The following is a 24,599-nucleotide window of genomic DNA, read 5'->3' as shown; positions in this document are numbered from 1 at the left end:
ACGAAATACACCCCATTGTAAAGATGCATTAATGAAAGAAAAACTAGATTTTTAATTGCAGTATGTTAGAAAACCCAATCAAAATGAATGCAATACCAGTATGAATTATTGTACGCAGAGAGATACATCCCTATAAATGAAAATGCGAGCAATTTCAACAGTATTAACACAGTTTTTCCACGTTATGAAACATATTATTACATATTACACACAGAGTTCTCTTTGACAGAAATAAATTATAACCCTAGAGCGGAAACTCATGCTAAGAGCAGTTAAATAAGCAAAACGATTCAACGAAATTAAAATGGCTCTGGCAGGGTTGAGACATTCCTTATCGTGATGTAGATCAATTGGAGGCAGGAATAAGATATGTTCCCCGAATATACTTGCATATATTTGTTCAGGAACTGGAAATAATAGTCCGCCTCTGTGGTGTAGTGGTTAGTGTGATTAGTTGCCACCCTCGGAGGCCCGAGTTCGATTCCCGGCTCTACTACGAAATTTGAAAAGTGGTACGAGGGCTGGAACGGGGTCCACTCGGCCTCGGGAGGTCAACTGAGTAGAGGTGGGTTCGATTTCCACCTCAGCCATCTTTGAAGTGGTTTTCTGTGGTTTCCCTAACTTAAGGCCACGGCCGCTTCCTTCCCTCTTCTTTGCCTATCCCTTCCAATCTTCCCATCCCTCACCGAGGCCCCTGTTCAGCATAGCAGGTGAGACCGCCTGGGCGAGGCACTGGTCATCCTCCTCAGTTGTATCTCCCTACCCAGACTCTGAAGCTCCAGGACACTGTCCTTGAGGCGTAGAGGTGGGATCCCTTGCTGTATCTGAGGGAAAAGTCAACCCTGGAGGGTAAACAGAAGAAGAAGAACTGGAAATAATCAGTAGCTTTCAATAAACTGCTGGATGACAGAGGCAATGATATATTACGCCTAGTGAAATTAAGTAACAAAGAACAAGAATTAACTACAATGCGAGAATTCAATCTATGGATGAAAAGAAAGAGCTGATAGGCCTACATATCATCTGGCATAGCTCACCCTGGGACCGAGCTAAAAAAAATTACAAACTTCAGCTTTTCTTCAGCATGTATGTTCAGTACGTCAGCGAATCCGCTGGTGGGATCCTCAACAGCTCTGCCATCAGCTGTCATAGATGGCCTAGGCATCACTAAACAGGCGTAGTAGGGAAATGAGGAGTGAGGTAGTTTCCCGTTGCTTTCCTCACCGAGCCAGAGTTGCTATTACATATCAGTCTGCTAAGCCCACTGAAATGCATGCACAAACTAACCCTATGAGCAACATTTTCACACCATTCATAGCAGGGACTGGCTGCATAAGGATTGGCATTACTAGCATCGCTCATACCTCAGTTACTTTCATATTGTCAAAGCCAAGGATAAGACAGAGACAGATCAATGAAAATAACAAAATTGCTCTAGCCTATACCAGAAGACATAGTGCACTGTAAACACTAGGTCCTGCCAGCCTACAGCAAGCAAGTCACCATGCCCAAAGCAGAGACTCCTGTAGGAAGATCACCAAAAGGATTGTCGCGTGATGCCACTACACCCTTACTAAAAGAGAAAAATATACCAGTTTTCTGCATTTATGCCTTGTGAAACGAGAGAAACTGCAAAAAATTATACGTTTTGCGAATAACGAGATCGCAGGATGCACAACAATAAAAATCTACGTTTATTTTTACCGTGCGCCACATCATCTGGCGCAGAGATTGGTTTTCCGAGCCCTGTAGCTCTTAGCCTGCATGGTAGATTCGAATCCCACTATCAGCAGCGCTGAAGATGGTTTTCTGTGGTTTCCCATTTTTTACAACAGGCAAACACTTTAGGCTGTACTTGATTTAAGGACCCACTCACTTCCTTACTGGTTATATCCATTTTCTATCCCACCGTCGCCAAAACCTGTCGGATATGGTGCGACGTAAGTACGCTAGTGAAAAAAAAAAATTGGTTGGTAGGATGCGAAAAGATGGTTTACTTTCAGACTGTTGCTGATAAATATGCAACGGTGACCACTATATGTCTTTTCACGAGAGTTTAATTCTGATGTAAACAAAAGGCGGAGCACGTCACGTTGCCTTTGCACGTGGACATAGACGTAGTTGATTGAAGAAGCAACCGTCGCACTCACTCGACTGTATGAGAGCTCGAAGGAAAGTAGTGCGTGGCATTAATTTTATTTTAGTTTATTACATTCAGAGGGTTCGGAAGAATACGTAATCAAATTACAATATGGTTATACTATATAGCGATGTGTATATATGTTTTTAATATAAAATAGCGATTAAATAACGAGAAATGAAGGCACTAGGCGTGGTGTAATACAGGACATCTTCTCTTAGTGGGGGAAAGTCCCAAGCTGTACATCATGGAGATAAGGTGTTGCATCTTGCAGCAGCAGTCAGTGTCAGTATAATAGTGAGAGAAATGGAGCAAGAGGTAGGACCATCGCGTGTAGTGAAGTACAAAAGAGGAAAACCGCTCAGAAGTAACCATACGCAGTGCATTGTGAATGTGTTCAATAAACTAAGTGAACAGAATCCAGGTTTAGTCGTTTATTCAGTTCAGATCTTCGCACTGTTGTCGTATGCGATGCGGAGCCCTCTACGTCCGGACACGAGACGTTAACGGGGTGGAGGTCGGTACTATACTCTCAGCGAATCACAACTCTTTCTTTGGTGGAGGCGTGGATATACCATGTTTACATCAGGATTACACTCTTGTGAAAAGACATATAACATAGGCGAGGCATTAAGAATGGTGAGCAATTAAGATAAAACTTTACAATACACACATCTCCTTACCTGGTTCTGTGGCGGGAGCTGGATTCAGCGGTAACTACAGGTGCCCATAGTACTGTGGCGGGTAGTGGTACTCGTTGTGGAAGCCGGGGTCGCCAGGTGGTCGGTGCATCATTTGCGCCTGGCCGTCCATCATGTAGCCCATGGAGGTGCCGTCAGGACTGTAGGCGCCGCTAGGACCTGCGTGTGGGGAGAAAACTAAACGTCACTGGGGTCACATCCCCGTCCTGCCCCAGCGAGGCGGCGCTGGTCATCGCGGCCCGCTACAAGGGCTGCCTCACTGCCACAGTGGCGGCTCTCCGTCATGACACCGTGGGGTCGCGCAGTCATAGCGAAGAGCCACCACTGCCTCCTAATGTTAACTAATATTATGCATGCTAAGAGGGCAATCTACTGGCTGGATCAAATGTTATATTAGTAACATATATCCGTTCTCCTTAGGCAAGGTCAAAGCAGCGTACAAAACACCAAATTTACCTTATAATACTGTTTTTGATTAAAAAATCCATGGTTCCGATTGGAGATTCTTGAGTTTATACATTATACATTATCTGAAACTGTAACTAACGCTAACGAAACGAAGCATAACGTCGCACTGTGAGGAATGCTAAAAACATCTGATTCAATAAAGCAAATAAATCTGCTTCATCAATGCACCGTGGTTTCGTGTCCACGGATAGTTACGGTTATACCACAGAAGCTAGGTCTGTCTGGGGTCACTGAAGAGTAACAGAAATACATAGTCTTCATATTCACCTCAACAGTTGACCACAGTTAGTAATATATCGAGAGTTGGTTTTCATAAATGTCATGTCTTCCTATGGAATGAAAAATGAAATGTCGTATGGGTTTTAGTGCTGGGAGTGTCCGAGGACATGTTCGGCTCGCCAGGTTCAGGTCTTTTGATTTGACTCCCGTAGGCGACCTGCGCGTCGTAATGAGGATGAAATTATGATGAAGACGACACAAATACCCAGCCCCCGCGCCAGCGAAATTAACCAATGATGGTTAAAATTCCCGACCCTGCCGGGAATCGAGCACGGCACCCTTGTGACCAAAGTCCAGAACCCTAACCATTTAGTCATGGAGCCGGAGATGTTTTCTTACGTTGAAGTACGTTATTTCTTTATTTCATGCCACCGATTGGTAGTAAAAGAAATCAGGCCAACAATGATGGACAGCATTTTACTTACTCAATCGTGTAATGACCGAATTTACTCGTACTATCGTAAGCTGTGGTTCTCCACAAGCATATCGTCACAGCGCGAGTAGTACTGCGTATCTGACAATACTCTTCATACCCATTATTTTCTTTAAGGAAGGTCACGCCTCCCAGTCATATATGCATATACAGTCCATTAAAACAATTTTCGTTGTGTTCATTTTCCTATGCAAACATATAAAGGAAAATGAACCGTAAATACATTATGCTGTTGGAGTGCGTAAATAAGTCTTGCAAACATACATTCCTACAGTGCGGTACGTTACGGTACCTTTTCCTTTGCACGTAAGCGTAGGGAAATTAATAGAACGAAAATTGTACCGATGGACTGCATATACATATGTCGTAGGGAGGCATGATCAGTCTTAAGGAAAATAATGGATAAGAATAGCATTGTCAGATACGCGGTGTTGCTCGCGCAGCGAAGATACGTATTTTCCATTCTATCAACAAAAATAAATCAATTTCATTCAGAAAATGTAAAAATATGCCTTTTAGAACAATATCTCCTTGCCGTAACTTAGCAAGGTGTATTATGGAAAGGGTAGTTAATGTTCTGTGCCATTTGCTCATAAGGTACACAGATCAATGTACAATTTTTACTACCTTGTTTTCGCAAGCACCTAATACAGAACACTTTCATAGTTTGTATACCTCTCGAAAGACGTTTGTTTTAAACAAATACTAATTAGGGCATTTGCAATATATCGATTTGCCAGGATCTTCCACAGCTCCCTTGGTCATCTTTTAATCCCTAACAACTCCGACGCTCTCCCGAGGGCTATACTTTCTTTACGGTGATAAACAATTAAATCAATTCAAAGAACCTCCATTCGGGCAAGTACACTCTTGATTCTAAGCCAATTTCCTAAGTCTTAGTCTATATTTTTCAATATCTCCCCTTGTTTAACAACAAGAACTAAAATGTATTTTAACCTATGCCGCTCTTGTATCGCCTGTAATAACCGCTATGTGGAATATTACAATTCTGACTGACAAGTCTCAGTCGCTAAACACGTTCAATGCTGTACTGAATGAATGCTATTTATACCATAGGTCAGTATTTCGTAGGCATTATTGCCACATAGGACTTTTACAGGCACAATGACGATTTGTGCCAGCCAGTGAATTCTCCACAACTATGAATAAGATATACTAGTCTACAGGAATATAACCTATGGAATTGGTTAATATTAAACACAAATAATTTAATCATGTGCTACATATAACACTGTCATTAGTATATATTCTTCTTCTGGGCTATGATGAGGAGTTGCCTGTTATGTAAAATAAGTAACATGATTAAATAGACTACAGTATACACACAGATATTTCATAGAGTTGTAAAATAAAATCACATACATATATACATGAAAGGAAACTTCATTGAACTACGTAATTATGGATTTGTGTCACAAATCAGAGGTGTGATACTCCCACATCAATAATTTTTAAAATATAGCAATAAGACGCTTCATTTCTACAGCTAACAATCATTTATACAGTTTACCGTCCCTGCAACCTATTCCACGCGATACACTTAGTCGCAATCCTATCTGTGAATAGTGGATTGCAGAAGGTTGTTCTTCTTTGACAGGTTAAGACGCTGATTCTGAAAGTATGCATTCATACAGATTTCATTATTACCAAATTATTGCTCATATTCAGTATTTATATTTAATAAGCCTACAAAGAACTGGGAAGATCTTTACTACAGGTTATCGTCGATCGGCACGGAGTAACGAATGGACTTTTTCTACTTTTCAAAAACCTGACTACCTCTACCAAGTTTTAAACCTGGATCTTGGAATCGAAGAAAAATCTCAATTCCTTCACTCAACGAGAAACCGAAATGCAAAATTTATGTTTGTTTTTGTGTTATATTTAATAATTATCGGCTATCACAGCAAGCTTCCAGGGCTTCACAGCTCGTGGAGAAGATGTATATTAATACGAACGCGAACACTCAGTACCCGTGCCTAAGGAATTAAGTAGACATAATTAAAATCCCCGACCCAGCAGGGAATGGAACTCGGGGACCTCTGAACCGAAGGCCAGTACGCGGACCATTCAGTCAAAGAACTGGACTATCAAGTTCTACTGTACCTAATATATATATTCCCAAAGCAAAGCAAAGCCAAGCCATCTCCGTACAGGTCATGAAGGCCCACGGAGGGGTGGAAGGTAAAGGATTCCACTCTCCGTAACCTCGGTACTTGGTAGGGTAGAGTGGTTAGCTCTACGCCAGGCGGCCGCCTTTGTCCTCAGAAATAAACCTGGTACTCTAGTTTTGCTGTAGGCTGAGGGAACGCCAGGGCCATGTGTACTTCCAGAAATTTTTCGACTTCCTGACGAGGAATCGAACCCACACCCTTCCGGGTGGACCGAGCACGCCATTACCGCCTCGGCCAGCCAGCCCCAAATATATACTGTATATATTACCAGAGGTCGTTTATAAAGACCATGTGGTGTTTGATATGACCTGCCTAACATACGGAAGATCAATGATCCTGGCTCCAAAGATAGGGCGACAATATAATTCGTGCACAGGGAAAAAAATTCAGAATGGTACAATTTTATTAATATCGGACAGGGAGAGTCCAAATTGGACGGAGCACTTTCCTACATTAATGAATGAAATTAAAAGTATAATGAAAGCATGAAATATTGAGATGGCGCTGCATATAGGAAAGGTATGAGAATGTTCAGTTAGTTTAAAACATACGGACATCGGCTTCGTATTATAATGAATTCTTTCCCCTGCGATATGCACTGAAATATTCAACACTCAATTCAGAAAAAAACCTAGTGCATGTTCCCTGCTACGGGTATTGCTTATCAAATAAAATCTGCATCATCATGATCCCGCAGGCCAGACAGAAACTGGTTGGAGGGGACTGGTTGGTAGAGAGAGCGCACATTTGGTTTGTCCAGTTTAAAACATCGTATGTCCAAGTCCACTGCCGGCTAGATACCGGAACTGCCTGTCAACTCTCGCCCAATTGGCCTGTCATGGCCCTCTGTGAGACAGACAGGCCCGACAGTTCGTCAGTCGTCACTCCGCAGCCGTGATGAAAACATGTTTCGCCGATTTGTTAAACGCTTTCTATCGCGTTTGGAATATTCCATACACATACAAGACACTTTTCAGTAATGGCTGCGGTGGTGATTTCATAATTGATATCACTGTCTCTAATTAAGCGAATGACGAATGATTGATTTAAGCCCGCGATTACTACACCCAATATTTTGACGGGATTCTGACAAGCATCACATGTTCTAGCTTCGTCATTAAATGAAGGGAAAAAAGGTAAAAATGAGCCGGCTTTTTTTAATGAAGACGTGTTCACTCAATTTTTTCCATTATGCCTAGAGAATCTATTCATAACGGAGCATGTCATACTCATAAAAATAGTGTTCTCAAACTGTAATCAGACAGTGAATTATTACAAAATGTCAGTCAATAACCTGTTTAAAATTTGCAGGAATCACATGTCGAAAATGAGTAGCATGATAACAAGTATGATAAACAAGCACTTCGTTAACCCTGTCTTTGTCGTTGAGATTTCCGGAATATGGTTTTCTGGAATGAGCAACATGTCAGATTGTTGATATTCATATACGGGAAGTGAACATCATTCACTTTTCAAATTTATCATTTGTTGATTAATATCATTGTTGATCCCAATTTCACCTCTACAGCTCTCATACATACTTTGGGAAGGACTCTTTCTACATATGACATCTGTCTCTCATTGAGCTCATGTTCAGCAAACCACGAAGACATCATGCCGTCATTAACAACAATATTCTCTGTATGTTACCTTCCTTGTCCACAGTCATTTCATATCCATCTCTTGGCACAGGCCACTGAAGTCCCAGTCTCATCCTTAGATGTGAGAATATGGAAGCTGCTGGGGTATGGTTAGTGCAGAGCGATCACATTCAGAGCACGACTGGTGCGTTTGATTGTTACGAAATGCTTTGCTCACAGGGTCGGTCGTGCTGCAATAGCACTTTCTGGCTCAGTGAGGAAAACAATGGCAAATTATATCACTCCTCATCCTGCTTAGTACGCGTCATTTTGGTGCTACCATTGGCTTTGGAACTTTACTTATAACCGCATAACCTTTAGTGGTGCTATTTAAGCATCCAACCAGCCTCTGGGCTGATGACCTAACAGACATTTTACATTCAGCAGCAACAGTCTCTTTATCTACTCTGCTTAGCGATGAACTACACGAGGTAAAATGATCCATCTTCAGGCCCCAAATATTCTGAGAGGCATTACAGGAAAACATTTGTTTCTCCATTAAGGAGTTGAAATCAGGCCACCATAACCAATGATTATACAAAAAATAAGTCTCATTGATGATTCGGTAGTGATGGTGATGTGAAATATTATTGTTTAAAGGGGAAATTACGAGAAACAAACAATTCCCCACAACTCTAAGAGGAATGTAAGAAAAGAAATGGGCACGAAAACTGAGGAAATGGGATCCCCTACGGAGGTCAGATTGGAAAGATGAAAGTGAGGAGCATGGTGGATGAGAAAGCAATATCAGTCTCAGCTAACAAACGACAATCGCTTATTGACGTTTCATCCATGTGAAGAGACTGACGGTTTAAATGTAATTGTGAGTCAATGACTAAAAAATTACAACTTTATGGATGTTTATACAAGGTGTATCTGAGTGTTGTCTACCGACTTCTGTCCTGTACTCCGAGTTCGATGCCTGACTCCATCTAAATAATTTCTAGCAAAAGAGATTGATTTCCCGTGATTTCCCACTTTCACACCAGGTAAGTGCTAAAGCTGTACCTTAAATAAAGCCACGACCCATAACCTTCCCAGTCCTAGCTCTTAACTGCCACAGTATCACAATCACAATGTCAAATTGGAAGGCAGACTGCCCATATGCACCACCTTAGGAGATTTACAAGCCGTGACCTGCGGCCGTTCGATTATTATTATTATTATTATTATTATTATTATTATTATTATTATTATTATTATTATTATTGGCAATGCGGTGCCATGATCGAGCGAGCATGTTTCGTTCACTCCACCGCGAAATGTTGACATTAGTCAGGATGTATTTATCCGTTGTGGTTCGTAGAATGCACCGCCATCAGTAAAGCAAGCTTCACTGTACAATTTCAGTCCAAAAAATACTTGTCACATATGCGTAGGAATAATAATAATAATAATAATAATAATAATAATAATAATAATAATAATAATAATAATCGTAGGACTTCAGCTACCGTGTGCAAGCATTATGATATGACGCCATTTTTGGCTGCTTGCGTGTCAATTTCATGATTCCATTTACGTAGGTGGATCAAAATGTTAGTTGCACTAACGCGCCGCAGCAGCGCACTGTGTGTCGCAAACATGGGCACAGCGGAGAAAGGGACAGACACTGCCCACACGTCTGTTAGGCAGGTCGCTGTGGTGTCTCGTCTAGTATTGTGTGAATAGCGGCAAATTGCAATGGCGCGTCAACTGGACGTTCACTCCAAATATGAGGTGCGTGCGACAATCCGATTCCTATGGGCCAAAAGGAAGAATTGCACGGACGTTCATCGTGAAATTAGTGCTGTGTATGGAGAGCGGGCCATTTCCCGGCAAGGTATCGTAAAGTGGTGTCAGCAATTCGAAGCCGGACGCACGGATATCACGGACAACCATCGCGAAGGCAGGCCCGCAGCGTCCAGGACCCGTGCAAAGGTCAACAGTGTGAATGCGAACATTAGACAGAATCGGCGCATTAAACTGAGAGAAATCGCGACGCAGCTGAACATGTCGCGTGGCAGTGTGTTCGCCATTGTTCGCGAGGACCTTGGATATCGTAAGCTGTGTCAAAGATGGGTCCCACGTCTTCTCGCCGATGGGCACAAGGGACAACGTTTCCAATCCTCCCTGGTATTTTTGCAACGCTATGCCGCAGACGGCAACGGGTTTCTGCAGCGAATCTTCACAGGCGACGACACGTGGGTCCACCACTTCACCCCCGAAACGAAGCGAACATCAATGGAATGGGTGCACCCCTCATCACCACAACGAAAGAAGGCCAAGGTTCAACCTTCAGCAGGTAAGGTTATGGCGATAGTGTTCTTTGACATGAAGGGTTTGCTGCACGTGGAATTCATGCCGAAAGGAACGACGATGAACGCGGCGTCTTATTGTCAAACATTGCACCGGTTGCGTAAAGCGATTAAAGAGAAGCGCCGGGGGAAATTGAGCGCCGGTGTGATTTTGTTGCACGATAGCGCAACACCTCACAAGGCCCGCCAAATGAGAGAACTGCTGCAGCGTTTCAAGTGGGAGGTCTGGCAAATCCACCCTACAGTCCCGACCTAGCGCCATGTGACTTTCATCTGTTCGGTAAGCTAAAAACGGAGCTCGGTGGTCGACGCTTCCAGACCGATGAGGAGGTGAAGGCCGCTGTCTCCGAGTGGTTGCAGAACGCCGGAGGAAATTTCTATGCATCCGGCATCGACAAGTTGGTTGTGCGTTTGGAGTCTCGTGGAAACTATGTGGAAAAGTTACGTTACAGTGTATGTCGTTATAGTCGTGTTGCTGTTGTATATATGGTGTAATAAATGGCCATAACTGGGAATCGCAACTTATTTTCTGATCTGCCCTCGTAACTCCACCAAATGGCTGGGACACGAATATCCTAGGCTGTTTACGGCAGGGTGTTAATTCATACTGTCAGATAAACACCTAATGTGTCACCAGAGATTTTTTACATGCCAACGTCGTACAACATCGAGTACCGAATGAAGTTTCTTCCGCCCTCAAAAATCCGACTAACTCGTGATCTTTGGACCAATGATCCACACAGGGAACAGAGGCACACTAAAACATTAGACTAAATATCATATTAATAAAAGTTTGTGCTGTTTTTTTTTTAAATATTCTTAAAATTCTTAACCGAACACTGGAATGGTAAAAGTCGAGCACCATTATAATACGAGAGACCACCCTCCCCTCGGACAGAGGGGATTGTGGGTAATGGGTCTCGCTGCAGTCTTATCTTCCACGTAGCCAAGCAAGAAGCATTAAGGTAGCGGGCAATTAACTCAGTTATGGAAGAGGGGAGGAGAGATAGAGAGAGAGAGAGAGAGAGAGAGAGAGAATGTTCTCATGTCGCCATGCAAGATGAGATAACGCTTCAAATACGCTCCGCAACCATCCAATTGCTTCCACAACAAAAACTGGGACAATATTTTCTTTGGGCTCAATGTATTTCTGATAGACCATCATTAAAGCTATTGCCGTACGAGATCAGCGTCCTTTAGTTTCCATCACGGAATATAAAGAAGCATACATTATTTCGGTGCTCTACAATATTTGGAACTCAATCCTATTACAATCATCAGAAAGATGATGTTGAAGTGGACTTTTGTTGTAACATACGGGAAGAGGAAACGGCTCAGAGAACGGGAGAAGAGGGGATAGAAGACTGAGAGAGAGAGCAGGATGACCAACAACAACCATTCTACCGGATTGTTGAGGGATTCCGGACCACATTTCCGGGTTCCGGGACTATTCCTTAAACCACCAAAGAGCTTCCCGGATCATTGACTTGGAGGGACGCTGAACTAAGTGCCTAGCTTTTCTGTCTCACTTCTGTTCTATTGCTAGCCTGTCCTCCCCTGTTGCCCCCGGCCCTTACTCCTAAAATACATCAACGACAGTTTCCGAAGAAGCATCTGCTTTCAGTATTACTCAGTGCACGTCTAACAATGCAAATGCCGTAATACGCATATTTCATGTTAAAATCTGGTACCGGTACAGGTGACATAATAGAGCCCAGAGGTTGATTGAATCCTCCCAAAAGAACATCACCAAAATGTATGCGGTTATATAGGGATTGGGGGGGGGGGGGATAGCTGTGCCACAAATGAGGCGTACAAGGCGTGAGACAGTTTGCCACTGCTTTCCTCAACGCTGGCTGTGCAGTTCGTGTCACGTAGCAGTGAGCTTGCACTCGAGCCTCAGTGTTTCCATAAGACCAGTCTGATCCGGTGCGATGTAAAGGAAATATAGCTCTCCTCACTGGATCAGAAAGTGCTATTGCAGCATAAACCCAATGGGTATCACTTTTTCATAATATCCATATGCACCAGTCGTGTTCCGAATGGCATTACTTAGCACCACACATACCTCAGCAGCTTACACACAGTCACAGTCATAAATGAGACTGAGACTTCGGAGAAAGATACAATTTGCTCTTGCCTGTGCCAAGAATTACGGTAAGAGTAATGTAACTTCCACCGAAGTCGAAGTCACATTTATGGCTGTCTGGAATAATTATATTGAAACAATAACAAAAACCGTGACGCAACAGGTCATTTCAAATCTCAGGACTGGCATGGAATCAAACTCGGGGTCTCAAGGTACGACACAGGCATCCTGATCCTACAAATCCACTTGAATAATGATATTGCCTTTTAAGACCTCTAGGGACCCTCGATGTAACTATTGTTTGACTGGGAATGTTAGATTGAATTTAGTCATTCCATTTCGTCAAGAATTTCATATACCGAACTCGATAGCTGCAGTCACTTAAGTACGGCCAGTATCCAGTATTCGGGAGATAGTAGGTTTGAACCCCACTGTCGGCAGCCCTGAAGATGGTTTTCCGTGGTTTCGCATTTTCACACCAGGCAAATGCTGGAGCTGTACCTTAATTAAGGCCACGGCCACTTCCTTCCCACTCCTAGCCCTTTCCTGTCCCATCGTTGCCATAAGGCCTAACTGTGTCGATGCGACGTAAAGCAAAAAAAAAAAAAAAAAATCATATCTTCAAAAGGCTGAGTCAACGGGGTCTTACATTCTGACCATGGTTAAAAATCGAACTAATATTCTCAGTTCAGCATTATTTACTGACAAGCATAGGAGTGACTACCATGCTACTTCTAACACTTCTTATGTAGAAATAGTTTTAAATTAATTTTCATGAGATCATAGTCAGATGGTTGTGGTGGCGGTGGGATTGTTCGTTTAATGGCCAATGCGATTATCAAATTTTCTGAGTAAAAGAATAAAAATTAACTCATTTAACTGAAGTTCAGTCATTAAATTTGGTGGAAGGGAAAAAATATTGAAACCTAAAACTTAGCACCTTATTCTCATGTCAATTTTCCTTCACCTTAGTGGAGTCGCAGGTACAAGGTGTGCACATGGCCTAATTTTGCAGCCGGATGCCCTATCTGATGTGAACGCTGTGAAGAGGATGCATTCAAGTGCGTGTGTCTGTGCTGTTAGACATTATTGTGTGTTGTATGAAAATGAAAAGATGTGTATCAAACCACGAATGCCCACTTCCCAAGTCAGATGGTAAAATTCCCGAACAGGGACTCTCTGAGCCCAAGGTCTGTACGATCACCACTCAGCCATGTAGCAGGACACAAGAGATTTAATACCGAGGTATTAATGTTGCCCTGTTTAAAGATTCATTTTAAATTTAGAACGAAATAAGTCAACTCTCATGAGATTAGCCTTGAATTCCTCTTCTTAATATGTCAAGTGTTTGAGGTAAGTTGTTTCGTCTAATGGAGTGATCCACATACTCTGCGGATTTCTCTTTTAGGGTTGTGACAATCTTGTCAGACGTGATGTAACTACCATGGGACATTGAGTCTGACATTGTCTTCACTCACATATCAGGCTCATTTCGTTCTCCATTCCTACCCGACTTCTCTGGGTATTTTTTAGCCAATGATCTCCTTGCATGGAGGTTCACAACTCTTGGAATTAATATTACGGAGGATTGACAACCTGGTTAATTCTTTCTCTTACCTATTAGTAAGTACAATTAGCATTAAAAATAATTCATCAAAGAATGCTAAGTTTACGATAGTTGGCCGTAATTAGCGTAGTGATAATCACACCGTTCTAGAAAGATGCGGCGGTTCGAGTTCGAATCCACAGGATAACCGAAGTGTACAATTCATTCCTTTTAAAATGTTCAGATTATCTTCAAAGTAGGATTTCAGCATTTAGGTCGTGTCAAATATAACCCAAAAAGAGATTAACACAGTAAAAACGTGCAAAACGACGGGGACCATAACTCACAACCTATGGCCTTCCCGGCAGACCGTCAATCATAGACCTAGTAAAGCATGTACTTAATATACTCCACATGACCTAAATGGTGAAGTTTACGGATCCCAAAGTTGAAGCTTCAGGTCGGGCTGAGTGGCTCAGACGGTTGAGGCGGTGGCCTTCTGACCCCAACTTAGCAGGTTCGATCCTGGCTCAGTCCGGTGGTATTTGAAGGTGCTCAGATACGTCAGCGTCGTGTCGGTAGATTTACTGGCACGTAAAAGAAATCCTGCGAGACTCAATACAGGCACCTCGGCGTCACCGAAAACCGTAAAATTAATTAGTGGGACGTAAAGGGGCGGTAAATTGAATTATTAGAGGTTCAAACCTGACAGATATTCGGATGCCTGAAGGATGGAAAATTCTCATTTGGTATTCCAATCGTACGCTGTGACATGTGAAAAGTCTCTGGTGACACATTGTGTGCTTGCCCGACAACATTAACTGAAACTCAGCCCGAGATCTCGTAACAGACTTACTAAACTAGAACGTCAAAATCGACATGCAGGCTACCTAGGGTGTTAAATTAAAATGCCTGCACACAGTAACTGAGCCCATACAATTAATAATAATAATAATAATAATAATAATAATAATAATAATAATAATAATAATAATCAAAATATAAAGCATGTGTGCGGTTCTGCGTTGAGTATATTTTTCATTCAAATAAATGCATTACCTCGAAGTTACCTTGAAGTGTATGGTATGTGTGCGGTTCACTTCTCGTTCTATTTTTCAATGAATACGCTACCAAACTAAATGGCTAACTTTATCCAACAGAGAAAGACTTGTACTAACTCAATCCCACACATACATACACACGTGACCCTTGCAGAAGCGGCAGCACTGAAAAAAGTTACACCAGTCTCTCTCTTTCCACTAAAAAGGAGAAAGATGGAAAATGTGCATCACGGTATCAAAAGAACGACAGCTCTTTTCTTCTCTTCCACCCTGTAGCAACACAAGAACCACTCCTGCTGGAGACAGCCGAAGAGAAATGGAGAAAGTCATTGACCTCCATGGGCCAATCCATCACGTAAGGGGCTGCAGACAATCTAAGGAGAAGAAGGAAGAAGGGGGTGGCTGTGGCAGCTTACCACTCTAGCAGGGGTGGAGAAGGAAGCAAGAAAGAGAGAGAGAGAGAGAGAGAGAGAGAGAGAGAGAGAGATTTTCACTAGCTCAAATGAAACTGGCGGTGCCGAATGGCAAGGAAAGGCAAGCAGCATGGCGTATGAACCTGACCGGACTGGAAACGAGGTTCTGTCTATAACATGTTATTTATCGCAGGGTCAGGGACTGGAAGCCCTTTAGCTGTGTACTTCAGGGACACACACGGGTGTGTGTTATAACGTTACAGTGCGGTGGTGGCAGATTTCAATTATCAAAGACATCGTCTTAGCTTTTATTTGTGAGATTGACCAAAATACTTTCCGCTCTCCCTCTCTGCACTTGGCCATTTACACCATCACTTCTATCAAGACGTATATACACTCTGGTGGTTGCTACTGCTTTATTTAAAAGAGGGATGTTATCAGCCAATATGCTTATTTTTGTCTGAAACGCATACTGGATATAAGATTCGCTCTCAGATTAAGAAAAGCTCAAGTATTTGAAAATATGGCTGATTCAGCATATCGTGGATTTACAAGAAAAGGTATAATTCTCAGAAAAATGGGTTGATTTTCCACTTTCATTATCACTGTCTGCTCTCAGAATAATACGAATATTTATCTTTAAAAATGTACAATGGGTTTGTTGGAGTCACTATGTAGCCGAAATTCTAATAATGTGCTTAACGTGAATGGAATTCCCCTCCTGAGACTTAGCTAGAAAAAGAAAATAAGAAAATTAAATCAAAGTGGCTTCGTACGACTAGCGGGGGAAAATAATACACGGCAGTGTGAAAACGTCAAAAATGATTTAACCCATGAAATAATGGTTTGAATAAGAAAGAACGGTTACGTTCATGATGGATGCCTAAATATCGCAAGGTTATTTCTTAAACTTCTCAGTATGAAGGTGAGCATTATCTTAGAAAGGAACTATATGATTTTAATATTGCTTTTATAATGATACAATAAAAATCTAATCAAACTAGTCATAATCTAGAATCACGAGCTCAAATTAAACTGGCGTATGAATATGACCGTACAGAAAACTATGTTCTGTCTATAATATGTTACTTTAGGTTTACATGACGGCTTTATCAGGCGGTTTAACGCCGTACTGGCACTGTCGGGTTTCCCGTGTCGATGGGTTAGTAAGGAAGCGATTGTGGCTTTAATTGGATGGATAGAGCCTCAGAATTTGCCCGGCGTGGAAATGGGGAACCACGGAAAATCATATTCAGAGCTGCCGACAGTGTGGCTTATTCCAAATGCAAACTAACAGTTTCGCGGCTCGAAATGCACATCCAGTTCATTAGGTCATGACTGCTAGTCGTAAGATCAACAGTCCACATATCCAGCAGATTGGAGGATGCGAAGTTGTAAACCAATATATATATTTAGGCTCCTTATTGGTCAATTCTAATGGCCCCACAGATAAAATAGCACGTTCAGAGAAACAGGAAAGGTAGCAATGATCCGTCTGCTGAAGATTTTGAAAGATGATATCAACATCGAAAAATGATATCGTTGAGTTTCTTGTCTTCCTAGTGTTTTTGTAAGGCTCAGAGACGTCGACCATTCTACAACACGATCGTGCACGAATAGAAGGATTTGAAAAGTGGTGCTGGAAGAAAATATTGAAAATTCCTTGGACAATTCATCGCACGAAGATGTCGTTTCTAATCTAATTTCAGATCAAAAAAATCTTCAAAGTCTCTCAGCTATTTTGGACATGTAATCCAATGAAATGCCGTGTGGTCTCCGTAGAGACCTAGTGCAGGTCTTTCGATTTGACTTCCGTAGGTGACCTGCGCATCGTGATGAGGATGAAACGATAATGAAGACGGCACATACATCCAGTCCATGTGCCAGGAGAGTTGACCAATTACGGTTAAAATTTCCGATCCTGCCAGGAATCTAACGCGGAACCCCTATGACCAAAGACCAGGACACTACTCACTTAGCCATGGAGCCGGAATGTAATCCAATAAAAAGATAGCTTTCAAAGGTTGATTGCTGATGTGAAAGTCCATGGGACCGGACCACGAGGACTACTGCCAATATGATGGATCGACATGGTGAATGGTTCCTAACAGAGTTCTCTCCGAGTAAACACACTGTAGGCTTTGGACAGTGAGCAATTGTGAGTACGCTTCATCAGTCATGATAGTCACGACGCCTCTGCATTGAAGCAAAGTGAATAAGGGAATGTTTTATTTAAGAAGCCAACGGCCGTAGCCGCGTTGAAACACCGGATCCCGTGAGATCTCCGAAGTTAAGTAACATTGGGCGTGGTCAACGCGCTGTTGGTTTGGGGTAAGGGAATGGAGGAGCGGAAAGGAACTCGCCACCCTACCGCACGTAAACTCCGGCTCAGGAACACCTCTGCGGAGGTTTGGACCTGCCTTTGGGCAGAATAACCCTTACCTTACCTTATTTACGAAGGAGTCGCAATCAGCCCATCCAGTTAGTTTTGTCTGGGACGCGTGTACGTATGATATAACAAGTATTCGACTTACAAGTTGTTCCAGAGTTAAGAAGTGCCTGAGGACTTGAAAGTGTTTTCATTTCAGCATACGGTACGTGGCAACAACAAAGAAAAAATGGTACTGAAGTTATTGCTCATCTACCCTCCGCGTTTCCCTAGCAAGAACGTATTTATTTGACGTAATTATTATGAATTCAGTGTTGTGTTGATTTCTGTAGTTACGGTTTTCACAACAGAGAAGGCATTTCTCGTGGAACATATTTTTCGGTCATACGTAGTGGGGCGTCAGAATGGGTCGAGTTGACTTCACGTTAAAGAACCGTACGAGGAGCGATTTAACAAGGAGACAGCAAATAACAGAGTAATGTTAGCCCTCATTAGCAAGTTCCTTCGTGCGGGATCAGTCTTATTTCAACGAAGGAGGGCAACAGGGCGTCCAAGAACCGTTACCACAAACGAGAATCATGGACGACTTCTCCAGCAGGTGCTACAGTCCCCAAGACGTAGTCTACGACGAACATCGTTGAAATTCGGTTTGAGCGATAGGTCTGTTCAGAGGATGTTTAAAGAGCTGGAACGGAAAGGGTTGAGCGTATGACGATCCAGAGTTCTTCTGCAACACAGACCCTCTGGATTTCAGATGAAAGCCATATTCATTTTAATGGCCACAGAAACTGACAAAACAGTTCGCATTTTAGGGTGTGAACAGCCCGATGTCGTTATACTGGAATCGCTACACAATGCGCTGGTTACGCCGTGTCCAGCCATGGAATATTGAGCCTTTATTTCGAGCGGGATTTGCACCGTTTTTATCGCATCAACAATTGACCACTCAATAAATGCAGCAAGACTGCAGAAGAGTCATTTATCCTTCTGCAACGACACTTTGCAGATCACCTAATTTTTCGTGAAACTCCTATCTGCTCCTAGGATCTCCAGACCCCAGATGCCTACAAATGAACAAATGAGGTGCATGTTGAAAGAATCATTTTTAAAGACAGACGACGCACCTTCAAATATTACCGAATTGCGCGAAAAAAATAACGTCAGGTTTTCTATCCTTACTCTAACCTTTGTTCATCGAAATGGTCAAGAATCTTCAGAAACGTTATGAAAATGTGTGGTACGTTACGGTACATATTTTAAACACATACCGTGCCCGGATGCAAGCTCACAGCTGCGCGGCCCTAACCGCACGGCCAACTCACCCGGTCCAATGCAATTAAATAACATTTCAGTGCCATTTGCTTCGCCGCATATGGGATATTATTTGAATGAGGACCGATACCCAGATAAGAGTTACGTTGAAGAATGATACAAAAATAAATTATCGCAAGATTCTTAACAAAACTTTTCTAATTTAGCAACAATGTGTCGAACTTTCTTACTGCGACAATCCTAGAACATTATACATTGTGCTGTGCTTATTTCTTGGAAGATTTAGCATGGTGATTCCCTCGATTGAGAAAGGGTGATGAAATCTAATCAAAGCATGGACAACATTCTGAAATAATTTTTATACCGTCGGCGCCGGTAGTCCAGTGGCTTAGGTCCATTGAATTTCAACGAAACCGTATACGTTTCCATTTGAATGATACACAATAAGAATGCATTTAAATTTATTCTTTTTAATGATCTTTGCACTTGTAAGTTATCAAAATGAAAATGACTCTTGAAATAACGAACGTATAAGTTGTTTCACGACCGTTCCTTTGTCAGTGGAGAGCAATAATATCCCGCTATTTTTACACCACCATAGTATTTGGTTTACGTCCCACTAACTACTTTTAGGGTTTTCGGAGACGCCGAGGTGCCGGAATTTAGTCCCGCAGGAGTTATTTTAAGTGCCATTAAATCTACCAGCACGAGACTGATGTATTTAAACACCTTTGGATACCACCGGACTGAGCCAGGATCGAACCTGCCACGTTCGGGTCAGACGGTCAGCGTCTCAGCCGTCTGAGCCACTAACCCCGGCGAACTGTACAAAAGGATGTGTTCTGTTCATATGCAAAAGCATAACTTGGAACATCGACACTGGAACATCAAGGGCACACTAAGATGTTGCACTCTAAGATGGATGCCACATTTTTTATTTCTCAACAGGCCAATTATTTCTCTCACTCGATCTACTAGAAAAACCGTTCTGATAACAGCGTGAACGTTCTTGAATGCGCACTTTATTCGAACAAAACTCGTCCTCAGTGTTTCTTAATACCAATTGACACCAAATTTTCTTCTTCTTCTTTATCTGTTTAACCTCCAGGGTAGGTTTTTCCCTCGGACTCAACGAGGGATCCCACCTTTACCGCCTCAAGGGCATTGTCCTGGAGCTTCAGACACTGGGGAGGATAACCAGTACCTCGCCCAGGCGGCCTCCCCTGCTATGCTGAACAGGAGCCTTGCGGAGGATGCGAAGACTGGAAGGGATAGACAAGGAAGAGGGAAGGAAGTGGCCGTGGCCTTAAGTTAGGTACCATCCCTGCATTTGCTTGGAGGAGAAGTGGGAAACCACGGAAAACCCCTTCCAGGATGGCTGAGGTGGGAATCGAACCCCCCTCTACTCAGTTGACCTCCCGAGGCTGAGTGGACCCCGTTCCAGCCCTCGTACCACTTTCCAAATTTCTTGGCAGAGCCGGAAATCGAACCCGAGCCTCCGGGGGTGGCAGCTAATCACACTAACCATTACACCACAGAGGCGGACACCAAATTTTCTATCAGATATTATGAACATTACGAAGATTGAGAGTCAGAATAAGCATCGATCTCCTGCAATATTATAACGCCTGTTTTAGAAAATCACGTATAAGTTGTTTCACGACCGTTCCTTTGTCTGTGGAGAGCAATAATACCACCATATTATTAATGTTAGTGATCCTGATGTATCACTCTATCATAAGGGAAGTCTTTAGCAAAGTATACAACAGGTAAACCACCAATTGCGATGGTTAGAGAAGTTGTATTTCAACTATGACAAGATATACAAAGATCTAGTCTCGTAAATTATACATACTTGGCAGAAGAGTAATGATATACAAGAATTGATTCGTGTGAAGCAATTTGGTAAACATGCAAAGTAATAATATAGTCATTCATACCTACAGCATTGTAGGCGTAATTTTCCCCGATTTTATTTATTTTCTATAATCATACACTTGATTTCCTACTCTTGCCAGAGAATAACTCGACCATTGAGGCCAACAGATTAAAACTGATGCTCGCGTTGCACATAAGGTAAAATTACAGGTCGATACTCCCTTCCTCATGAAAGTGAATTTACTATATGATCGTGAATACCAACCGAGTTGGCTGCCTGGCCCTGCCCGTGTAGATGTTAGCCTGAATTCGAGAGATGAGGATTCGAATCGCGTTTCCAAGTATCCCTGACTGTGGTTTTCAATGTTTCCCCATTTTCACACTAGGCAAACTTTCCAGCTATACCTGAATTAAGGCCATGGACACTTCCATCTCAGTCCTAGTCCATCATACACAATACCATGGTGATGTCTGTTGCGAATATGACTTCTTAAAACATCGGACATTTTGAAAATTTTCATAGAAACCCTACGGATTCTTCATGTGGATACCAACTACTGAACTCATTTTGGACGGGAATTCTTATAATATTGCAGTAGACATGTCTTTATATATAATGTCTTCAATAAAATGCTTCCCAATTATGTACCAGGTATTCCTTCACCTTTTAATTGGGGCCAATGCTAACAAAAGTATCCTGAATCTGGTAATCTTCATGGAATAACCACCGAGCTTCAAAGCGAGAGTAACTGTGGTTATATAAAAAAAAAATAGTCAAGACCGTATAGGTGGACTGTAAACACTGACAGTAACGCCATCTTGCACACATAAGTGACAGCGCAAAAGATAGAGCATACACAATTAAACAATAGTAAGTTAATGTAATGTTATAATCATAGTTTTAGAGGCTTCAATCGTTAAAGGACACCACACCCGAATGCTGGAGTGGATCGAAATATGCCTGATAACTGGTGCTCTGTAGCGCGCGCGTATGTATGTTTTTAACCGCAATTAGAACTAGAATTTGTGTTGGTACTCCGGGACATTATTATTACTATTATTATTATTATTATTATTATTATTATTATTATTATTATTATTATTATTATTATTATTATTATTATGTGCCTTTGCTGGCAAGATGTAGTGTTTACAGTGCACTATATCTTCTGGTATGAGCTAGAGCAATTTTGTTACTTTCATTGATCTGTCTCAGCTTTATCCTTGGCTTTGACAAAATGAAAGTGACTGAGATATGAGTGATGCTAGTAATGCCATTCCTTCTGCAGCCAGTCCCTGCTATGAATGGTGTGAAAATATTGCTCATAGGGTCGGTTGGTGCATGCATTTCAGTGGGCTTGGCAGACTGATATGTAATAGCAACTTCTGGCTCGGTGAGGAAAGCAACGGGAAACTACCTCACTCCTCATTTCCCTAGTACGCCTCTTCAGTGATGCCCAGGCCATCTATGACAGCTGATGGCGGAGCTGTTGAGGATCCAATCAGCCTTCGGGCTGAGGACTAAACATACACATTATTATTATTGTTATTAAATGCGAAAAATAACACAAATGGTTCCTTACAAATAGTCCTTCCCGGAAATGAGTTAAACAAAAGTGTTCAAAATATTTTCACTGAAACATTTTTTTTTGCACTTTCTGTCAAAAAATTAACCTTTGTGTAAGTTTGCGCCAAAATTACTTTTGAGGTCTCTCTAAACGCAACTCTACTTCGGAAGTGTGATAACACGTAGCCTAGTTTTCCTTTCAAAACACCTTCTAATCAAACAGCAACTTCCATGTCGAACACTCAGTAGATTTGGTGTGATACTCAAACAAACAAACAAAACACAGACAAATGTGAATCCGAAAGCAGATTTGATTGCTATACAATTCACCCGAGATAAAAACGTATATTAAATTCGAAAAATACTGGTAAGTGACCAGTGTCATTCAAACGAACTATCAGATTTAAAAACTTATAAGAAATTTTACGAAAATACCTTAAAATACAATACTGTACATCAGTTTATACCTTGTCATTTGATAAACATGAAATTTGCGATATTGTACAATGAAGTGACATCTAATTACAACATCTTTTCAGGATACTCAGAATGACCGAGCTAACTAATTGTGAGCCTCTGAGGAATTTATTTCAGTAAGGTCAACCAAAGGCGAACTACGTCATATTCGCATCACGAGATTAAAAACACGGAGAACATGTAAACGACATTGTTTTTAAAAGGGAACAAAAAGTAGTATCATGTGCATACACTCGTACATTCAGGTGTAACGGAAGATATGGTCAATAAAACAGCTCTCCACGGCAGCAATATGATATAAATTGGCCGGTGGCAACGCGGAACATGCCCCACCACAAGTATTGACGGTGTGAAATATGTTGATATTATTGGGTGGAACTTTTAATGGCGCTGCAATCAGTCAACTGTGCAGTAACAACGCTTCACTTGTTGCCAGGCCATGCGACCTACACTTCCCCAACCCCTCCACCACTAAAACTCCACACACCCATTTGACCCTTTCTGTACTTGTTTTTATTTTTAGAGGTTTATCTGCATTTTAAAGAGAATGATGCACATGATGCATTTGGAACCCTGTACTGAACTAAACTCAGTTCGTCGATAATTCTGACAGCAGGAAATCTGTCTACAGATTGGATAGTAGCAGGATTCAATAAACATTCGGGCACTAATCCAGTAAATGGAAGCCTCAGATGGCTGTTTATTTGGAAATATTTCTATTAGAGCCGACTAGTGAAAGTAATCCAGACTTTAAACGTCATGAAGGCTCCTGGAGGAGTGGATGATAAAGGTTTCGATTATCCGTAACCTCGACACTAAGCGGGGTACAATGGTTTGCTGTATGCCCAGCCACTTTTGCCCTCAGGAATGTTTTCATCTCTACTGCAGGCTGAGTAAACGTCAGGGCGACATACTTCTCCAGAATTCAGAGTTTCTTTTCTGAACTTCTCAGCTTTCCAACGAGGAATCGAACCTAGTTCCGCCCGGATAAAACATTCTTTATTGCCTCAGCTAGGGGACCTTCTAACGCAGACCTATGAACAGAGAAAAAAGTAAGGTCTCAGGTCTTCCCCGTTGAGGTTAGCCTACATGATCGAATTCTCAAAGATTTTTCAAAATTGAAAATCAACTCTGAGAGGATCTATGGTGGCCTATGTCGTAAGTGTGGTTCGTTCCCAAGAGCTTCTATTCCGTCCAGGCGCACACAAAGCAAATCCCTCCTCGAACTTTAACGTTTCCTTAATATTTATTTATTCACCACCTGTACGTAAACAGTAAGCAGTCAACACCTGTTCATTTTTTGTTTCCCTCGTCTCATTTTTGAAAACTAGTAAATTGCCTGAACTTTCACGTGTATTATAACGTTACAGTGTTTTAATGAACGTTTCAACAACCTTTTAACAGCGTGATCTAGTTATATCTCATTTAATAACAACATATCTCCACCAAACGAAACACGTGGCACATGGAGCCTATTATGGACCTCGGCCAGACAGAACTATTGCCACCCAACCATACAGCAATATCACGAGGTCTGCGGCTCAACCGCATGTCGTTTCAGCCAGCTCCTCACGACTGTGTGAACCTCATTCAAGCCTTCAGAGCAGGGACAGGAACAATGTCCGTACACGAGCCAGGAATCGAAAAAGGCAACTCTGGCTACGAGACAGGGACGTAACCACACCACGGGTATAGCTTCATGCTTGATACTTATGTTTATCTACTATCAACTTTAAACACACTTCCTTTGTTGA

The 24,599-nt window shown here is 42.0% G+C and overlaps 1 protein-coding gene across 1 annotated transcript in view; it reads right to left on the bottom strand.

Moving 5' to 3' along the window:
• Positions 1 to 24,599, bottom strand: part of LOC137500848 (homeobox protein homothorax-like) — a 480,185-nt gene that overhangs the window by 22,216 nt on the left and 433,370 nt on the right. The window contains exon 7 of the mRNA XM_068227557.1: positions 2,824 to 3,000. Coding sequence (XP_068083658.1) covers positions 2,858 to 3,000 — 143 coding nt within the window. The 3' untranslated portion in view covers positions 2,824 to 2,857. The remainder of the gene's footprint in view (positions 1 to 2,823; positions 3,001 to 24,599) is intronic.

Source organism: Anabrus simplex, chromosome 1 (genome assembly GCF_040414725.1).
Source record: "Anabrus simplex isolate iqAnaSimp1 chromosome 1, ASM4041472v1, whole genome shotgun sequence".
Taxonomy (NCBI): Eukaryota; Metazoa; Arthropoda; class Insecta; order Orthoptera; family Tettigoniidae; genus Anabrus; species Anabrus simplex.
The sequence above is the reverse complement of the archived record's forward strand: the minus strand, read 5'-3'. Positions and strand labels throughout refer to the sequence as shown.